This window comes from Neolamprologus brichardi, chromosome 11 (genome assembly GCF_056152115.1).
Source record: "Neolamprologus brichardi isolate AB-2024 chromosome 11, ASM5615211v1, whole genome shotgun sequence".
NCBI lineage: Eukaryota > Metazoa > Chordata > Actinopteri > Cichliformes > Cichlidae > Neolamprologus > Neolamprologus brichardi.
This window is the reverse complement of record NC_142114.1, coordinates 15,147,509-15,167,186: the sequence shown is the minus strand read 5'-3', so window position 1 is coordinate 15,167,186 and position 19,678 is coordinate 15,147,509. Positions and strand designations below refer to the sequence as shown.

The 19,678-nt window shown below is 41.4% G+C and overlaps 3 protein-coding genes across 6 annotated transcripts; 1 reads left to right on the top strand and 2 right to left on the bottom strand.

Annotated features, from left to right (window-relative positions):
* Positions 1-258: 258 nt before the first annotated feature.
* tmem67 (transmembrane protein 67) lies at positions 259-15,822 on the bottom strand. Its single transcript, XM_087848177.1, has 28 exons — positions 15,599-15,822; positions 11,272-11,360; positions 11,069-11,159; positions 10,647-10,746; positions 10,260-10,323; positions 10,071-10,142; positions 9,895-9,957; positions 9,486-9,640; positions 9,289-9,397; positions 9,033-9,119; positions 8,342-8,407; positions 8,098-8,251; positions 6,005-6,125; positions 4,398-4,503; positions 4,153-4,209; positions 3,936-4,034; positions 3,748-3,846; positions 3,381-3,467; positions 3,168-3,267; positions 2,945-3,084; positions 2,710-2,850; positions 2,501-2,581; positions 2,302-2,418; positions 2,101-2,217; positions 1,087-1,194; positions 864-966; positions 634-776; positions 259-551 (listed from the first exon to the last, which is right to left on the bottom strand). Exons 1-28 carry the CDS (start codon positions 15,801-15,803, stop codon positions 471-473), a joined length of 2,955 nt encoding a protein of 984 aa, XP_087704303.1. The 5' UTR covers positions 15,804-15,822; the 3' UTR covers positions 259-470.
* On the bottom strand, positions 4,614-5,982 carry LOC148100523 (uncharacterized). Its single transcript, XM_087848180.1, has one exon. It carries the CDS (start codon positions 5,784-5,786, stop codon positions 5,133-5,135), a length of 654 nt encoding a protein of 217 aa, XP_087704306.1. The 5' UTR covers positions 5,787-5,982; the 3' UTR covers positions 4,614-5,132.
* Positions 13,186-19,508, top strand: rbm12ba (RNA binding motif protein 12Ba). 4 transcript variants are annotated; one of them, XM_035912302.2, is made up of 2 exons: positions 13,186-13,240; positions 17,567-19,508. In XM_035912302.2, the coding sequence occupies exon 2, from the start codon at positions 17,601-17,603 to the stop codon at positions 19,314-19,316; it is 1,716 nt and encodes a 571-aa protein (XP_035768195.2). In that variant the 5' UTR covers positions 13,186-13,240; positions 17,567-17,600; the 3' UTR covers positions 19,317-19,508. The 4 variants fall into 4 exon arrangements, with proteins under 4 accessions (XP_035768195.2, XP_035768196.2, XP_006801380.2 ...); XM_035912303.2 differs by lacking the exon at positions 13,186-13,240 and adding an exon at positions 16,668-16,735; XM_006801317.3 differs by lacking the exon at positions 13,186-13,240 and adding an exon at positions 16,954-17,178.
* The last annotated feature ends 170 nt before the right edge of the window (positions 19,509-19,678 follow it).

Here is a 19,678-nt window from a genome sequence, read left to right as displayed (position 1 = left end):
AGACTGATTTTTTTTAATCTATGAATATGTTTGATTCATCTAAAATCCAGTGGTGACATGTAATAGTGTTGCTTACTGTCAATAAGAATCCACCAACATACCCAGAGATGTTAAATATATTGTGTTATAAATAATATTGGGTTCATAAGAATATGAGAATGTACATCATCCTTTGTTTATATAGCTACTGGATACGCTACTATTCTTTACCTAAAAAATAAAATAAAATTTAATAAAAAATGTCAGAACAAGATGATCTTCATGTCATAAAAAACATTTAATCAATACAAAAACATCAAAAATATGTCAAAAAATTTGAATATTTACATCAAAATCAGCAGTAAAAACCACTTATTACAGAACCACTTATTAAAAGAAGTGCAAACAGGACAGAATCTGTAAATAGTAATTATCTGTGAAAGAAATGCAGCTAATTAACAAAGATGATATCAACTATCTAGCAACGAATTTTAAATTAGGAACCTCTCATCCACCAGAGTCTTGTTGGCGAGGTTCTTCCTTCCCAAACTGTTACGCAAAAAGCAAAATATCTGTAAAGAACGAGAAGGTTGATTACTGCGAGTACTTTTTAGGCGGTGCTGAGAACATGCAGTACGGACAACAAATACTGACCACTTGCTGCACGTATGTAAGCACAGCTGCAAGCACAAAGCTCTGAGATCCAAGGTCGACGACACAGAAGAACAAGGTGTCAAAGATCAGCAGTGTGGCCTCGTTTCCATAATACAGCACGTTACTAAAAGTGTGCGCCTCATCTGCCACGAGAAGTGCAAACAGACATCATGTACACACACGTAGGTGGAGACAAACAAACTGAAATGTACTCTGGCCCAGACCATCACCATTGTAAAAGATGCTCTTCTCAGTGGGTTCAAGAAACTCCATCCCTATGACACTCTCAAACATCAGCTTGTCCTTCACTATGTAGTCCATGTCAGAGTGGGCCTTTTCAAATGATACGACATAAGACAGAAATAAGCAAACTGTTCTACTAGAATTAGGTCAGATAAAACTCTGCTGCTTTTAGTTTGCTGAGTGAGTTTATTCTTGAGTGTTTGTACTAACATGGTCAATAACACATCCCAGGAAGTGGTTCATGGCCTGGTAAGCTTTGAAGTGTGGCTCGAGCGAGCTGAGCGTGGATGCGTCTGTTAGTCGTGATGGCTGGTTCCTCTGGAGGACAAGACACAATCAACTCCTTTAAAAGGCACTTATGAATAAAAGTTACCAAACTGATAAAAGCTCTGAGAAAAAAAGAAACAAGAAAACCACTGCTTTGACTTTATATCCAAAATGTTTATGAGTTGTACTGCAAAGCGCTCACCTGAAGCTAAAATTAGTCCGTGTGATAGTTTAGTGCAACACCACAGACAGTATAAAACATGGGTGTAGCTACTGTGATGTTGCCCACTTGTTTGGGGAGTCCTGTTGCCATCTTGGTGTTTTGAAACCAGATGTGGCGAGTGGGGATGGGTCTGACTATTAAATCTGATGCTCATTGGTTAACGACTTGTCATTTCCAGCTCACTGTCAATGCTAAAACACCCTTCCTGAAACTTAGAATGACTCAAAGATACAAAGCAGACTGAATGTTTTAGTCAATATGACCTGAAGTCAGTGACTGAGACCTTAACAGTGAACAGGAAAGTGTTTAGGGAGATTTGGACAGAGGGTCTATTTTACATACTTTTTACAACCACATCTGTCACCCCCTGGTGGCCCTACAAAAGAATGCAAGCTTAAAGTACTTCTGTGTTGGCTTCACTTTTAAACCCCGGGAACCACATTTTTATATGATTTGTGTAATACCAATTTCTACTACAAGACTGTGCAGTGATATTTGTGATGCAAAGAAAAGAAGCCAAATAAATGTAAACATCAGAGCAGCTTTTCCATGGCTGTCTGTCATTACTGGTAGAGTACATATGTTTAACAAGTTCCGTTCAGACAACTGCTTTAAACACTTTTACTCTCTTATTAGAGGGATGGGCAGCTGTACTGATCAGTCTGCAGACTAACAGTACCATTAAACAGAACATTCATAGCTGAGGTGCAGACATGACTGTGGTCAGGACTTACCCTGCTGATTGATTCCTGTATTCTTTTATACTGCATCCCCAAACGGCTGGTAAGAGACACCTGAAAGGTCTGGACTTCTGTGTTGGGGAGTAAACCCCTCTGAGCACACAGTGACTCCTTAAAAAAATAAATTAAAAAACTCGTGTAAGTCAGCTGAAAACACTAGTGAGAGGTAGACTAAAAGCCTGTCGGGGTACATACGGCTTCTCTTCTCAAATTGTTGTTCATTTCCTCCATGTTTGTATCTGCATGTCCATGAACCGAACGGCCATGAATGTAGTATCCAAAGCAGCGATATGATAAGATAAACACAGAAATCTGCACGGAAACAAACACAAAAAAATGTTTATCCAGGCCATAAAGACAGAAAAAATGGCTTCATGCAATGCACACTACTTACATTACTGACTGAGCAGAGATCTACAAACTGACGGATTTTGTCCTCCACAAAGTGTGCATAAAACACAGTGAAGAAAATCACCTGTAAGGTTTAAAGGACATCTTTTAAGGGGTTCAAAGGGGTACATTTCACTGATACCTTAGGAAAGAATGAGGTGAGAATGGATGTGAAGGAAAGAAAAGTTAAGTGAGCAAATGGAGGCTGTGCACCTGCAGAAGCCCAATGCAGAGCCACAGCGTGGCTGCCACACCATAGCGCAGTGTCAGGCTGTATGAGGGGGTGTATTCTTCGGGAGATCGCTGTAAATTTGACCAGGGGTCCCTCAAGGCCAGGTTTGAGAAGCCCAGCACCTAGATAAGACAGGATGGCATGTCAGCAACATGAATTTGAGATGTAGCAAAAGCTGCAAAATGAACGAAGGGTCCATAATTGTGGGAGATGTACCTCAAGGAAGAAAAGCACAGTCATGATCTGAAAAGTCGGACTGATCTTGCGGATTGTCTGAATCTCATTCCATTCATTGGCCACAAAGTAAGTCCTCCAGATGCTGACTGGTGAGGTGTCATGTTTTGATTCGCCACTCACTGAAACAGTAGTCAATGTGGATAATTATTTTAAGCAACTAGTCATTTACCACTTATGAAGCTAAAAGTAAGCATGTTGATACCTGGCACAGATCTATTAGTTTTAGTTCGTGGCCTCTCCCAGTCGATGAGAAATATATCAACCGTAACCTGCAGGGCCAGCTTATGGAGAAACTGGACAGCCTTGGATACAATCACACCAAATAACACATTTTCAGTATTCCAGGTTGAAGCCTACCATCTACCTTTCAGCAAGGATACTGCTCATTGTTATATCTGCTCAGCTGGTGTCTAACCTTTAGAGCAAAGGCGCAGCCGATGTATGTCACAAACTGCTCCTCCTGAGCCGGCAGTGGTAACAGGACCGACACAAACTGTTGGGCCTAAGCAGACACAGACACAAATAAGTACCAGAAAGCAGCCAGCAATCACTACATCTAAATATTAACAGTGCTGATAAGGAAAGGTAGAGGGGGAAAAAGACTCGCCTTTAATGTCTAAAGAGTGGAGAGAAGAAAACAAAAGCTGTTAAAAGCCATGCAAAAAGACTGAAGTGGGAAAAAAACTAGAGAAAGGAGACATTGACATTCATATTAAAGAGCTCACAAGAATATAAATAATCCTATAAAAGAAAGACCTGCTGTTTAAGGGAATGAGACATACTTTGTAAAAGATAAGCCAGTAGAGTCCAGTTCCCACAGTGACAGCAAAGAAAACATTGGCCAGGTCACCAGCATAAAACAACAGAAACTTCACCATCGTCTGAAGAAAGACAGGAGAAACCAACATTACTTCATGTGGTTACAGCGACAGATAGTTCTGAAGTACATTAAAGGATAAAGGCACAGTACCTCCAGATCAATGAAGGAAGATGCAATCCTCCTCTTCCAGCTGATGGTCTTCATCAGGGAGTAGAGCACGGCCACCCCACCCAACACACCCAGAGCAATCTAAGCAAGAACAAAAAAAATCAGAGTTGATCCTGCATCGCTTTGTGCTGTAACAGCAGCTACATACAAGAACTCCTCCCCTGTGTTTCATCAACATTTCTTTCAAACTTTTACTCACATCTGTCTTTAAGCGAGCCTCACTCTGATCCATCTCATACTCTACAGCAAAGGTTGTCTAGAAGAACACAAATTAATTCAGTGCAAACACTCAAAAACTTGCTTCGAGATAAACAAATCAACAAATTTAGTCAAACTTAACAACTGAGATCAAGGAATTAGGTGTAATCGTCAAAATTAAGCTTTAAACTGAAGCATAATGATGTCGGAGGTCCTCAACAATGTGCGAGTGTGCGACCCACTCACAGCCACAGTTTGAGTGTTGAGATCCGTGATGAGAACATCTGTGTAGGTCACAGTCATTAGAGGGGGGAACACCTTCCCTTCCTGGGTTCGTCGAACCAACTGAAACCTACCAAACACGTCTCATCAATACCAGCAAAACCAATCAATCAATCAATCAATCAATCAATGCTTTATTCGCCACATGCAGGTTGCCCTGCAGTGAAATGGGACCCCCCTCCCGACCTTACACACACAACACAGACATTACATGGGGACACAAGTCGGAGATCGGTAGCGTTACAGAAAAAACACTGAAATATACACAACAATGGGAAAGTACAAGAGGAAAAAAAGAGACCTCTACTCATGCTGTGCTTCCATGGTAGGACAGCATGAGAACAGGAAACAAAAAAACTCCTCTGCACAAAAAGCACATAAATGTCCACAGCACAACTTGTGAAAGACATTACAAGCCACAGGATTGGGTGGGGGGTGAGGAGTAATCCGAAGCGAACACAGCAGCCGCCCTGCACAGCGCTACCATTTCAGCGCGGCACAGAGACCCGCCGTGTTCCCCCGCAGGAAACAAGCATCGAAGGCATTTGGAAAGGGAGGGGGATGAGTGTGTGCTTATCAGTGTAAGTGTATGTGTGTGCGTGTCCAGAGTTCAGCTGAGACAGTGTCCTCCGCCCTATCAGGCTAAGTAAACAGTCTGCCAGCCAACCCAGGTGGCCTTGCATGGAATGGGAAGAATAGTCAACACACAGTCATTATCTGGGAGTTTTTGTTCGGCTCCAGCCTTGGACACTCCGACACTGGTCTCTCAATCTCCCGTTGGAGAACCGCGAGCCTCCCCATGATGGTATCAAACTTCCGTTCCGTGGTGTTGTCATTCTTTTGATTCTGAGACCCCACAACTGCAGTGAGCCGTTCTGCGATGTGATCCAACTTTCGCTCAAAGATGTCATTTTGAGCAGGCCTCTCCTTGATGTATCCCAATATACGCTCAATGGTGTTATTTTGAGTCTTCACGGCAGCTGTAAGCGTCTCCAAGGTCTTAACCATGCTGCTTTCGTTGTGAGAAGTCGCGCCTCGTCCCATCGTTTCAATCCCAGCGGGCAGCCTTGGGGGGGTTTGAACAGCCGGTTCCGCTCTCTTAATTCTCCGATAAGCCAGGGCCAAGCCAGCTCCGATCAGCAAGAACCCTGTTATCATGGTTCCGAATAGGTAGATATCTTCAGCGTCCTCGATCGACAGTCCCGCCAGGCACACGATCCTCCATTTCTGCCACCCGTCCATCGTGTATCCGGCAGGGAAAGTCCCTCCAGGGCACTCGGGCTCTCCCGAGCCCAGACTTCTCGTTGAGAAAAGGGTGTCAATAGCACTCAGAGACCAGTTGATCAAATCCATAATTCTCTTTTAGGTTTTAGAGAACGACAGTGAGAGATTGTTCCAGGGAAAGTAATACACACAAGACAGGACAAGGACACAAGAGGCTAAGCAGGGAAGATAAGGGGAAGGAGGAGGAGGGAAAAAGTGCGACCGCCTTTGCCGAGAGCCAAACGAGAAACCATCAGTAAGAACTCATAGAAAACATGAGTTTCCTTATTTCCACAGCGGGAGCCTACCTTATTTTAACACTGCTGGCTACACGGATGACTTTAGGCTGAGAACTTGTGCTCTTTTCTCTTCCGCTCAGGGTGTCGACGAGAAACATTCGTCGAGACAAGTACCAGTTGTTCATGCTCTCTGTATAAAAACAAAATCATTTGTCAAAGAAATGCAAGCAAAAACACACTTATACAGTGGGGCAAAAAAGTATTTAGTCAGCCACCGATTGTGCAAGTTCCCCCACTGAAAATGATGACAGAGGTCAGTAATTTGCACCAGAGGTACACTTCAACTGTGAGAGACAGAATGTGAAAAAAAAATCCATGAATTCACATGGTAGGATTTGTAAAGAATTTATTCGTAAATCAGGGTGGAAAATAAGTATTTGGTCAATAACAAAAATACAACTCAATACTTTGTAACATAACCTTTGTTGGCAATAACAGAGGTCAAACGTTTACTATAGGTCTTTACCAGGTTTGCACACACAGTAGCTGGTATTTTGGCCCATTCCTCCATGCAGATCTTCTCAAGAGCAGTGATGTTTTGGGGCTGTCGCCGAGCAACACGGACTTTCAACTCCCGCCACAGATTTTCTATGGGGTTGAGGTCTGGAGACTGGCTAGGCCACTCCAGGACTTTCAAATGCTTCTTACGGAGCCACTCCTTTGTTGCCCGGGCGGTGTGTTTTGGATCATTGTCATGTTGGAAGACCCAGCCTCGTTTCATCTTCAAAGTTCTCACTGATGGAAGGAGGTTTTGGCTCAAAATCTCACGATACTTGGCCCCATTCATTCTGTCCTTAACACGGATCAGTCGTCCTGTCCCCTTGGCAGAAAAACAGCCCCATAGCATGATGTTTCCACCCCCATGCTTCACAGTAGGTATGGTGTTCTTGGGATGCAACTCAGTATTCTTCTTCCTCCAAACACGACGAGTTGAGTTTATACCAAAAAGTTCTACTTTGGTTTCATCTGACCACATGACATTCTCCCAATCCTCTGCTGTATCATCCATGTGCTCTCTGGCAAACTTCAGACGGGCCTGGACATGCACTGGCTTCAGCAGCGGAACACGTCTGGCACTGCGGGATTTGATTCCCTGCCGTTGTAGTGTGTTACTGATGGTGACCTTTGTTACTTTGGTCCCAGCTCTCTGCAGGTCATTCACCAGGTCCCCCCGTGTGGTTCTGGGATCTTTGCTCACCGTTCTCATGATCATTTTGACCCCACGGGATGAGATCTTGCGTGGAGCCCCAGATCGAGGGAGATTATCAGTGGTCTTGTATGTCTTCCATTTTCTGATGATTGCTCCCACAGTTGATTTTTTCACACCAAGCTGCTTGCCTATTGTAGATTCACTCTTCCCAGTCTGGTGCAGGTCTACAATTCTTTTCCTGGTGTCCTTCGAAAGCTCTTTGGTCTTGGCCATGGCGGAGTTTGGAGTCTGACTGGTTGAGGCTGTGGACAGGTGTCTTTTATACAGATGATGAGGTCAAACAGGTGCCATTCATACAGGTAACGAGTGGGGGACAGAAAAGCTTCTTACAGAAGACGTTACAGGTCTGTGAGAGCCAGGGATTTTCCTTGTTTGAGGTGACCAAATACTTATTTTCCACCCTGATTTACGAATAAATTCTTTACAAATCCTACCATGTGAATTCATGGATTTTTTTTTCACATTCTGTCTCTCACAGTTGAAGTGTACCTCTGGTGCAAATTACTGACCTCTGTCATCATTTTAAGTGGGGGAACTTGCACAATCGGTGGCTGACTAAATACTTTTTTGCCCCACTGTAGCTGTGAAAAAGTATTTACCCCCCTCCTTCTTATTTTTTGGTTGCATATTTGTCACACTTTTCAGGTCATCAAACAAATTTTAATCAGAAGAAGAGAACCTGAGTAAACACAAAATAATTCTGACACAGTGCCAGGTAAGGTTGGATAGCTTTTTTCCCCTTTAATAAACCATCATTTAAAAACTTTGTACTTTGTACATTTTGTACTTACTCTGTCTTCCTTTATTTGGTTATTTTTTGTATGATTATTGGAAACATGTAAGTGTTTGTGGGGGGCAAATGCTTTTTCACAACAGTCTATATAAATCCAACCTTGGTTGATGAATCGTCCATTGTATTGCTGGTTCTGGATCAGTGTGGGCAGGGGTAGAAGTTTTGTGTTTTCTCCTCCACCGAGGTCCAGGAAGACGTCATAGAACAATGGTTCGGGGTGGGTGGCAAACAGCTGTGCTACTGAGAGAACACACTGCGCACACACAGACAGCTTATATTACCACTCAGCATTTTAGAGAGTTTGTATTCTTTCTCTGAGTCAAGTGAAATAAAAGAAACTCACACTTTCTTTGTAAGCTGTCCCAAAGCTGAAGGCTGCTGCCCGTTTGGTTTTTGGCTGTGGACAAAGCTAAAAGAGCGAGGAGAGGAAGAAGACAACATGCTTAACACGGAAAAACTCCAACTCTTTTAGTTAGGCAAGAATCACAGAATAAGTTAACAAAACTATCGGAATACTTCATATAAAGGATAACATCATGACACAGTGATTCTGTTACACTCGATACATCGCAAGACAATAATCTGCAATACAATTAGACATCTTTACAGATAAACAAAAACTAACATTAAAAGGGAAAAAGGGGAATATTCACGGTTTTGTTTTCTTATTAGTAATAAACTCACAAAATGTCCCAATTTACAATTACAATTTACATTCACTGGACACTTTAAACAGCCTTAATTCTTCATGGCACAGATTTGACAAGGTGCTGGAATCATCCCGCAGAGATTTTGGTCCATATTGACATGACAGCATCGCACAGTTGCTGCAAATTTATTGGCTGATAATACACGATGTGAATCTCTGGTTCCACCACATCCCAAAAGCGCTCTACTGGATTGATATCTGGTGATTGTGGAGGCCATTTGAGTACAGTGAGTTCACTGTACTCATTTGGCTCTTAAGCAGCCTCTGCAAATAAGTCTAATTTTCTAAGGGGCTGTGCTGTAGAGTAGTATTCAAAGGGTTTTACCTGCAGATTTTGTCCTCCTACTTGTTCCCATCTGAGAAACTCTCCTCTGACATTGTAGACAGCAGCAAGCAGTCTAAAGTCTGTGTTCTGACAAAAATCACACACAACAAAAATGTCATTTAAAAGAACATTTAGCTTTTTAATTTTACATCTCTAAGGTGCCAAGAAATGTTTATGTACTGCTATCATTTTCTCTCACAGTTATTTTTATTACTTTTCTGTTTTAATGTAAAGAGGCTTAAAGTCAGGTACTTACCTTGTTTTTACCTCTGAAGCTAAATCCAATTGGAACAGGATCAGTCTGAAGCACACGACTGGCAAGTCCTGGTTCATCCCCGTAATAAAGCCACGGCAGATTAGCTCTCCTGAAGAGTTGTGAGCATTCACTCAGGGTAAACTACAACAGGATTCATTCACGTTTACAGAAAGGTCGCATAATTTATACATGATTACCAGTAAGAAATGCCTTGGGTTGAGCTCAAAGCAGCCATGGTTCTGAAGATGTTGTTGAAGAGTGCACAGGCATCTGTAGATGCACTGCTGAAAGAGTGCATGTTCATCACACACATGTTTCCAAGAGCCTGACACGCTGTCAGGTTGGAGAAGCCCTGTAGGAACACGACTTGTTTACACAGCACTGCTAAATACATCAGAATAATACTGGCACACAGCACTCGTAACAAAGCACATTACACATATTTTAAAAGCCACCTCAGGGGTTGGCTTTAAAAAAATCTAATGACTTGTGACAAGTGACATAGTAGGGACATTGTTTATGACAATATTGGAATGTGACTTAAACTTGCTTCCCATGATTTTAGATAAAGAATTACTTATAAAATACATAAGGTCTTGGATTTACAAGGCAAGCTGAGGAAGAGGAGAAGAGGTTTTCCAGGAACCAGGCTGACTGGACACTGAACTTCTGCAAGGGGAAAAACAGATCAGAGTTGTTGTTTTTTTAAAAAAGACAAAGAAAGAAAGAAAAAAAAAACATCAAAAAAAATTTACCAAGAAATCAGAGAGAAGGAGACTCACCAACTGAGAATAAGTGACAGTGGGATTGACATTGGTGGAGATGATACTAGGAGGGAAACATAAACCTCCTCCCTGGGGAGAGAGAAAAAAATAAATTACAAAACAATCACAGATGAAATCCTAGAGCCTCTTAATTTAATGATGTGGGATATTTAAGATGTCAAAAGGGTCAAGATTGTCTGGACTCACCGGGACGTTAGGAGATTTACATGCACAAGAGGTATTAACGTAGGCAGCCAGACATCTCTCACACCTAAAAGGCAATTTTAGGTATCACTCCATTTCTCACATACCATACAAACAAGATCTGCAGTCAAGGCAGACTTTACTACAACTCAGACAGAACTAGCAGGAGTAAAAAAAATGTCTGTGCATACAAAAAGAACGCTACGTCCAGATAAACAGAATCATCTTTTTGGGATCAATATTGGACATTTTAAAATCTCTAATGCTGCCTTTCTGTGCCACAGTGGAACAGTGAAATCATCTGTTTCGTTCAAAGTACAGTCTCTGAACGAAACGAGACTGTACTTAATTAATCTCTTCAAATATGCAGATTTTATTCAGACAAAATACCTGTCTCCATTCCTGTTTGGTACCGACAAAGCAGGACTGTCTTCATCGCATGTTTCACACCTGGCCTCTTCCAAGAGGGTTCCATTGAGATCTCTTTCCACTGAAAAACAAAAACAACCTTTCATGCAGCAACTGCACAATTATTACGGTTTTGATTCAATTTATCAACTGCTTATTAGTTTGAGAGGGAGATTCCCTCTGCACAGGTTGCCAACACAGGGTCACAGACAACCATGCACATTCACATTTCATGTCTTCGGGCTGTGCGATGAAGCTAGAGAGAGCTTGCATAAGCAAAGAACACACAAACTCCACACAGAAAGGTCCCCAGCTGGACGGCAGATTCAAACCCAGTACCTTCTTCTATGACAGTACCAACCACTGTACCACTGTGTACTGCATTCCTATTACCAGTGACTCACCCAGGACATCACCAGGGGGGCACTGGCACTTTCCATCATTACTGAGGCCGCCTGGACAGCGAATACAACCAAACCCATCTTTTGTGACGCCCTGTAAATAAAAACAGAGAACACTGTAAGAGCTCACATAACCTAAGATACAAACTATCTTACATGAAGTTTAAAAAAAAAAAAAAGGAAAAAAAGTGAAAGACTATATGTACCGGTTTGTTTGGGAGACATTTCTCACAAGAAATGGACGCTTTATCAGTGGTAACAGTTTTGTATCCACTCTGGCAGACACAGCTCAGTCCTGAAAACAGTAAGAAACCCAATTTAAACTTTGAGGGAACACTGGATATGTCGCGTAGCTTTCAGCTCAGAGATATTAATGCAATGACAACCCCTCCAAAATGTTTTAAACAATGTTTTAACAGTGTTTTTATGTGGTGTTTATGCTGTATTTTGTTTTGTTTTTTTGCCGTTTTACTCGTATACACTGAGAGCCACATTTAAGGCAAACTTCTACTGCTTTGAAATGGACAGTAAAGTTTTCTGATTCTAAAACCTCAGGCTCTCATTCTTTGCTAGTAGTAATAAAAATACTAGATGTAAAGAGAGGGTGCAACAAAAGAATAACCAGCAAACCAACTAAATGGTGGAGGGAGGACATACTCGTGTCTCCTCTTCAAGGTGAACTATGTTCATGCAAAATGATCTGAATTTTATACGTGTTTTTTTTTTTACAAGTAAAGACCAAGCGAGGAAGTGGCCCTGTCACAATGTGTCACAAAACAATGACAGGCACACATCCTTCTTGATTGGCAGGTTTAGTTGCTTTTTTTGTTCTTTCTAAAGGAATTGCTTCTGCAGTTTCTGCAAACAGAATAAAGAGCAAATACACAGGATACAGGATGTGATTTCACAAGCTTTGATCTACACATCCTCTACTGAGTTTTCTTTTTTTTTTATGAAAAAAGGGGATGACATTTATCTTCCCCTCTAAGTTTAATGCTATCTGTAGGTCAAACTACAACGAAATGAGAATCCAACTTTCACTGCCAGCACTCCTAAGTAGACTGATCCTGTATCCTTCTAAACCCACACTGATCCATGCGTAGCTCTTCAATCAGCAGCAAACAAGTGCCAGCAGACATTTGGAGCATAAAAACTACCCCTGGCTAAGTAAATGAAAGCAATTCAGAGCAGCAGATTGTCATATTTTGTCATAACCCTAAGCCTAACTACAAGTACTTACTACTGAGTGTCAAACTGATAATCTACATCAGAAATTATTATTGAGGAGAAATGTGCAAATTCTTATTTCAATTTGTTGCACTGTTTGTTGGCTTTGAAAGGGATGGCGTAACTGCACTGATGTTAAGGAGGGGCAAACACACTCGAGTGTGAAAAGATTAACCCTAACCACCCCGTCACTCACTGTATGAATCAGAAGTTAGAACTAAGTCCTTGATGCTGGATTCCTTTAAAAGCAGACAGTTTTCATAGTCTAGATAATCTGCTGTCTAGTTCTCTGTTAATTTAAGTACTGTGCAAAAGTCTTGAGGCACCCCCATTTCTTTATATTTTGCTTCCAAGGAACCAGATCTTCTTGTAATGTTTTTTTAAAAGCTGCCTTGAACAATAGTTCTTCAGTTTTTCTCAGTGTAACCCTTATACCTAACAATTTTAAGATGATTCACATATGAATCATTCAATCACAAAACCACCCCACCAAATGGTATTTCAGTCAGTGGTGTCAGAGATCTTGTGAAAATTGAAGGAATTCGGAACACAGAGAAGTACCATCAGGTACAGCAATGTCATTAATTTATTTTCTGTGGTGCCTATAACGGGAGACGAACCCAGACATGCCTGAAAGCGAGAGCCACGTGTGAGCTACCGATGACGATTTTTAGTTAAGAAAAACCTCCATGTTTTGCAAAAACGGGCAAGAAAACTGTCCCCACTAAAGCTGGAAGCAAAAAAAACCCAAAAAAAACCACTGCATGAGTACATAGAGGGTGTGACAGCACAGGAGGAGGAGATAAGGGCAGCTGGAGATGTGTGACGCAAAGTAAACAAATTACTCAACCAAGTGCTGTAGCACTCGGTAGCTTCACTTCATATGACAGGAAGAGCAAATGGCGGGCGGAAATCACTGATTCGCAGCTGGTTACAAACTTGACACAGGTAGAAAATATTTCTTCAGTTTTTAAATGTTAGTATATGATAACATTGTACAGCTCCCGGAGTTACATGGTTAAGTTACTTTTGTTATTGTTAAACTAAAGTGTTGGGCAATCGTGTAATAAAGTGAAAGCACTACCCGTTATGCTTTTTCCTTCTTACATTTGATTTATGTGGTGACTCTATAATGCTGCTGCTGCTGCTGCTGCTGCTGCTGGCACTTTGTGGGAAAAGATTCACACTTTCGGTTCAATGGTTTCAGTATCTGATTTGGAAAAGGAGGGAATAAAACATTCAACATTTCTCATTGCTTCATCTTGACAAAGCCTGGAGAACGTTTCCTGAAGTACTTAAGACATTACAAGAACGTTGGTCTAAGAAAGTTCACGGTGTGATAAAGAATAAAGGTGATCATAATAAATATTGGCCTTCAAGCTGGTTAGAATTGAACAAACTCTGTTTTTGCCCTATCTGCAGTATTTTTATTTTGTGAAAGATTGAGAAACACCGTCAAAAGTGGAATAAAAGGACTTAACATCCAGTCTTTCTATGGTTAAAGTGATACAGAGTGCTAAAACAGAGTTTATCCATATGTAATTTTGCTAATAGGGAATGCTACTTAATTCTTTCTAGAACATAATCAAGAGTAAACCTGATCAATATGATGAATGAGAAAATGTGGTTTGAGTAATAAAATGGTTTTAATGCCTGACTTTTGCCTAGATTCTGGGCACATTGTTACAACTACGGTGTGTCCTTGTCTCTCTCTATGTGAGTGAGAGCACTAAGCGGGCAGCGTGTAAAAGACAGAAATGTGAGTCTCTGGTCCATCATGCATGATTTTGAATAAAAGAATTATATTGAGTAAGTTGCAATTGCTAAACACAGAGTCATGAAGACAAAAGGTATATTCACATGTGACAGAGCTGAAAAGAAGTAAAGCAGTTGAAGTGTCATGATATCATATGTAATTGAGCTAATGAGAAATCATGTTCGTGTACAACATAGAAAAAAAGAAAATGTAACTATCGTGATAAAGTGAGCTTGAATTTGCCTTAAATTATGTGGGTGAGAGGTCAGAGAGAACGGGAGAAACAATAGGATGGGCCTCAAGAAGCAAGCCATGCTTGGTAAGAGGAGAGAAAGAAGGGGGAAATGGGAGGAGAGAGAGCAGGTGAAGTGCCTGACAAATGAGTATAAAAGAGGGCTCTTAGGAAGGTTGTTCTTCCTCTAGTTTCCTGCAATGGCTAGAGAAAATTAATCACTACATCTTTTCCCATTTGACAATAGAAAAACAAACAAACAACAACAACAACAACAACAACAACAACAAAAACAACGATGGTCACCTTTTCCACATATACATATATCATACACCCATAAAGTTTGGGGAAAGCATTAGATGAGCACAGGCACTTTCTGAAGCATGCCCATCTGGGATCTAGGATTAAGTGTGCAACAGGATCTTTTATTTAAGACAGTTTCATTACAACCTAAAATGTTGGAGACAATGTTAGTGAGGCAAAGCTGAGATGGTTTGGACAGAGGGTGGATAGTGGGTACAATTGACAAAGAATGCCAAATGTGGAGCCGCAGGGTAAGAGGAAAAGAAGAAGACCACAGAGGTTATTGATGGGAGAGGGCATGCAGAGGATTGGCGTGACAGAGGAGGATGCAGGGACACAGTGAGATGGCGGTAGATGATCTGCTTTGGTGACCCCTAAGGGGAGCAGCTAAAAGAAAGAAAGAAAAAGAAGTACAACTAAAATGAAGACCTATATGTTACAAAATAAGGTTGAATTGGCAATAAGATTTCTTTATGATCAACGTAATCCACAGTAGTTGAGAATACACAGCAAACGGTAACTGTGGGAAAACGGAGTGCTCATGTTAGAAGCCGTCATTAGTTTGAGAATTATAAATTATAAAAGAGCCATCTATTTAGCTTCCTCTCAGATTATCAATTTATCACAAGTCAGAAGGCTTACAGCAAGCAGGACTCCTCTGAAAGCAGTGTTTGTGTCCTCCTGTGCTCTCCAAGCGCACCTGGCTGCTTTGTGCTCTTGTTTGAAGTAATATTATTTGCATGTGATCAGCTTTGTTCAGCATTACTTACATTTCAGCTCAAACCTGCTGTCTAACTTTACTTAACGTCAAACAGACTCCGTGCATACCTCTTTATCTCAGCAGCGTGCTAGCTCCTGAGCTCATTATTTTTGCACCGAGCACCCTAGCTTACTTTGGCTTCTTTGTGGTTAGATTTAAACTTTATTTGATTAACGGTAAGACACTTTTATTTTCAAAGTGGCGTCGTTTGCTCGATTCCGGTGATGCGGTGTGATGATGGTGAGGTTAACCGACCTGTTGTGCTCCGCCGCTGATTTGGACCGCACCTCACACACGACAAACTCGAAATATCGAAAAACTCCTCCGCGCCGCAGTCTGATGGAGTCCTGAAGGGGATGGTGAACGGCTGGCACTGCAGGACGTCGATGTACATTAAAATAAACAACGTTACAGGCACTTTGTGTCTGTTAACGACAAACTGTAGCGTCTCCGTCGCCATGGTAAACAACGTTCTTCCCTTTTTTACCCACAGTGCTTTATGCGACGTGATGACGTAATGACGCAAATGAGTAAAAATTTTTTTACCTGAAATAAAACAGTTAAATCAATTTAAACGATTTCTATATAAAATACTTTTTTTTATTTTAGGGGAAATCAATTAGTATTAATCTGACCAATAGTTTAGCTCCATTAGAAATTCATAAAGTGGATTTTCTTCATATATAAGATGTGACTTTATTTTAATTTGATTGTAACTTTATTTAAATGTATAATTAAATGTAAATGTTTCGAATTCTGTCCAGTCCGATCCCTCCCAGTGAAAACGTTAATACCTTTAGCTCTGGTCTCCTGTCTTTTGTAAGTACAATAAATCATAGCAGGTCTGACTGCAGTCTTCTAAACCTTGCCACTTCCCCTTTCACACTTGCTGCTCCACTTCACCCTGTCTGGACGCCCTTCTTTACCTCTCTTGTGCACGGTCTGTTGCTTTGGATGGTTAACCCAAAGTATTTAAACTCAGCTTTAATTTTTACACCTGCCTCCTACATTGTTCTAAATAATATAAAGTTACTTTGATCTGCTCCTTTATTCACAAGGGGCCACCACAGAGGGTAGTTTAAAATAAAATAAATAAGGGTGTTTTCACAGCAAATAGGCACATTGAAAACCTTCCCTGCTTAAGGTACTGATAAACACAAGCTGAAGATCTAACCAGCTTTTCAGAAGAGCAAGATTTTAGAAAATACACCTATTGCAAAGTAGTTATTACTTGTTTTTGTTTAGGTTTTAATGTGTGAGTCATACGGGACTTTTGACAGGAAACATAATCTGCAGCTGCATCTTGCATTTCCACTTCCTTACACAAAGTACGTATGTTAATATATCGGCATAGACCTCAGGGGAGGAGAGACGGCACCACTTAGTGATCAAGTAAGATTTTAAAAATCTAAAGATTTAAGTGAAACGCTTTAAAACAGGAGAGCAGATAGGAGATGCACAAGCCTTACAAAGAGAGTTCAGGTAAATAACTTACTCATTTTCAAATTCATGACAGATCAATTCTTAGCTTAGGAAACCAACACTCAAGGTATGTTTTTTTTCTAGCTTTTTATGGATAAATTACTAATTTTATTTAATAATTTGCACTTTAGTAATTTGCTGAAACCATTTTTGCTCTTATTTTATTTGAAAAAAACAAACAAACAACACACACATAGAAACGGGGATATGTTTAGGCTCACAGGACATGATTGTGTTGAATCAACGAGGACACTGGAAAAAAGAGAGCTGAGGGCAATGTCATGCAGATTATTTTTGATGTACAGTGATGTACCAGTTCTCCCAGGAGTTACGCTCCCATCCAGCAGGTGGCGGTAAGTCTATAAAAAAATCAACGGGGTAAGGGGTTAAGTGGGAGAGGCGGGACAAAAGAGATTTTAAGCATGGTTCCACGACTAAAAGTTTAGTCAGGTTTACAGCAGTGACAACGCCTGCCATGCCAGCTTTTAACGAGTATCTGTTGTGAGTAGCTGTGGTGAGTATTTGTTCGGATTTCAAGGAAAGAAGAAAACGTGTTTTTCCTCATTTTTCCCGCGCCTTCTCTTTTGCTTTCCACCAGCAGGACACGTGTTCTCACTGAATGTGCGTTTCGTGGTTGTATGCTAACACACAGCCCATATTTTGGCTAATTTCAGCCGTTTTCCTCTCTCTCTCTCTCTCTCTCTCTCACTCTCTCTCTCTCCCTCTTTTTTGTTTTTAAAGGTATCTCATAACTTGGTGACCTGGTAGCAACAAAATGACCATAATCCTGCGACTGAAAGGTCTGGATGCCAAGGCGGGTATTGAAGATATTCGGGCTTTCTTTGGCTCTGTGCGAATTCCTGATGGTGGAGTGTGCATTGTGGGAGGAAGGCTCCAAGAGGCCTTTATTGCATTCAACACAGAAAGAGAGGCCCAGCTGGCCATGCGGCTGACTGGAAATGTACTCAAAGGCTCTAAGGTGACTCTGCACATAAGCAAGATGGAGGAGCTGGAGCATAGATTAAAGACCATTTTAAAGGAGAAGAAGAAAGCCTCCCACCATGCTGTTAGACTGCGACCACGTGCAGCTGTAAATCGCATGAGTTCAAATACGAGGCCTCGCGATAATACTGCAAGTCTTTCACCTTCTTCTACATACCCAGTTAGTCCTGCTTGTTCAAATCTATCTGTGAAGGCACAGAATGTTCATCCCAGTACTGCAGATATACAGACTTCAGATGCACAATCTCCTGATCCCAGTGCAGCCTTTCTTCTTGGGATTTGTACTGTTCTCCAAGGTCTTCAGCCAACCCACCAAAGAGATGTCATCATCGCAGACAGTCCTGCTGCTGTAGGGAAAGAGGAGAGGACACCAGAGCAAACTCTAAACTCACAGCCAGGCTACGTCAGGCTCTTTGGTCTGCCACCCTCAACCACAAAAGATGATATCTGCCATTTTTTCAGAGGGCTGACTGTACAGGAAGCCATAGTAAATGTGAGGTTGGGATTAAACCATGGGTGCCTTGTGAAGTTCGCTACAATGCAGGATGCATGTGCTGCTCTTAACTTTAACCAGCAATCACTGGGCCCCTTCTGCGTGGATGTTCGTGGAGCATGTGAGAAGATATGGAATAGCGCGCTGCAGGAATGTGAAGATGCCGTTGATGTTGAGGAGATACAAGAACGCCACCAGTACCCTCTTAAAGAAAGTGTAAACCACAGGCAAAAATCTGCTTCTGTACTGCGCCCCAAGAGGAAGTACATCAACCAGCTGCTAACTAATGGACCAAAAAAGCTAAAAGTTGACAGTGAGTCAGGAACTCCAGCTGTGGAGTACATTGTTATGGTAAGCAATCTGCCCAAAACAATGACCAAGACTGAAATAAAAGAGTTGTTTGGATGTGCAACCATTCCACACAAAAATGTACTGCATCTGCTCGACAAAGAAGGCAACAGAACAGACACTGCTTTTCTCCTTTTTAATCAAACTGAAGATTTTGACTATGCAATGAATCTCACTGGCTGCCACGTAGGCTCCAATACTATTACGGTCTCATCAATCACGAAGGAGGCAATGAGAGAAAAGATGAGCAAAATGCATCTTAAAAGTCTCAAGCATCATCTAAAGCCCAAAGACCCAAGAACGAAACCAAATCTAAAGAGGAAATCTGGCCTAGTTGATGCCTCTGAGGGGTCACTGGATGCGGACATGGGCCTGGAAGCTAAGACTTGCCTGTTTATAAGAAACATGCCGGCAGATGTGCAGAAAGATCAAATCAAAAGCCTTTTCAGCAAGTACAAAATAAAGAAGGACAACATTGCGTTACTGCGCAACAGTGAGGGAAGTGGCATCGGTGAGGCCGTGATTCAGTTTAAGTCAAAGAAGCTTGCTGCGCTGGCTCAGAGGCTCCACGGGAAAGACTTTCTGGGGACGAAGGTGCTTCTGACGTGCATTACCATGAGGCAGATGGAGGACATCTTGGCAAAATAAGTTTGACAATTTTTAGACAGCGCTCTAATGTGGACACAGCTGTGCGAGACTGTTCAAAGCTTTATTCATTCATTTATTCGTTCAAGTTTTTGACCAGTTCTGTTTGTGGCAACATCTCTTGCATGAAACATGATTCTGCATTTCTAATACCTGCTTCCTGTTCATAAATCATTTGTACTGTTTAAAATAAATCCTGAAATACTTTGTTGGTTTATTTATTCATCAAATACAACTGCCAGTGGAAAAATCCCTGTTTGATGGAAGATGGAACTGTCAGAACCTGCACCCAAGATGAAAAGAAACCAATCGAGCTAGTTGTGTCCGATACTGCACAAGGAGGGTCTCAAATACAACTTCCTAAC

Bases quoted from the DNA above. Each gene is read 5' to 3' on its own strand.
- LOC148100523 (XM_087848180.1), bottom strand. From the start codon at position 5,786: ATGGATTTGATCAACTGGTCTCTGAGTGCTATTGACACCCTTTTCTCA.
- tmem67 (XM_087848177.1), bottom strand. From the start codon at position 15,803: ATGGCGACGGAGACGCTACAGTTTGTCGTTAACAGACACAAAGTGCCT. The intron at 8,252-8,341 runs GTGAGTTTCTTT...GTGTGTGCGCAG, and splicing joins GGACAGCTTACAAAGAAAGT to TGTGTTCTCTCAGTAGCACA. The intron at 4,210-4,397 runs GTGAGTGGGTCG...GTGTTCTTCTAG, and splicing joins TCAACACTCAAACTGTGGCT to ACAACCTTTGCTGTAGAGTA.
- rbm12ba (XM_035912302.2), top strand. From the start codon at position 17,601: ATGACCATAATCCTGCGACTGAAAGGTCTGGATGCCAAGGCGGGTATT.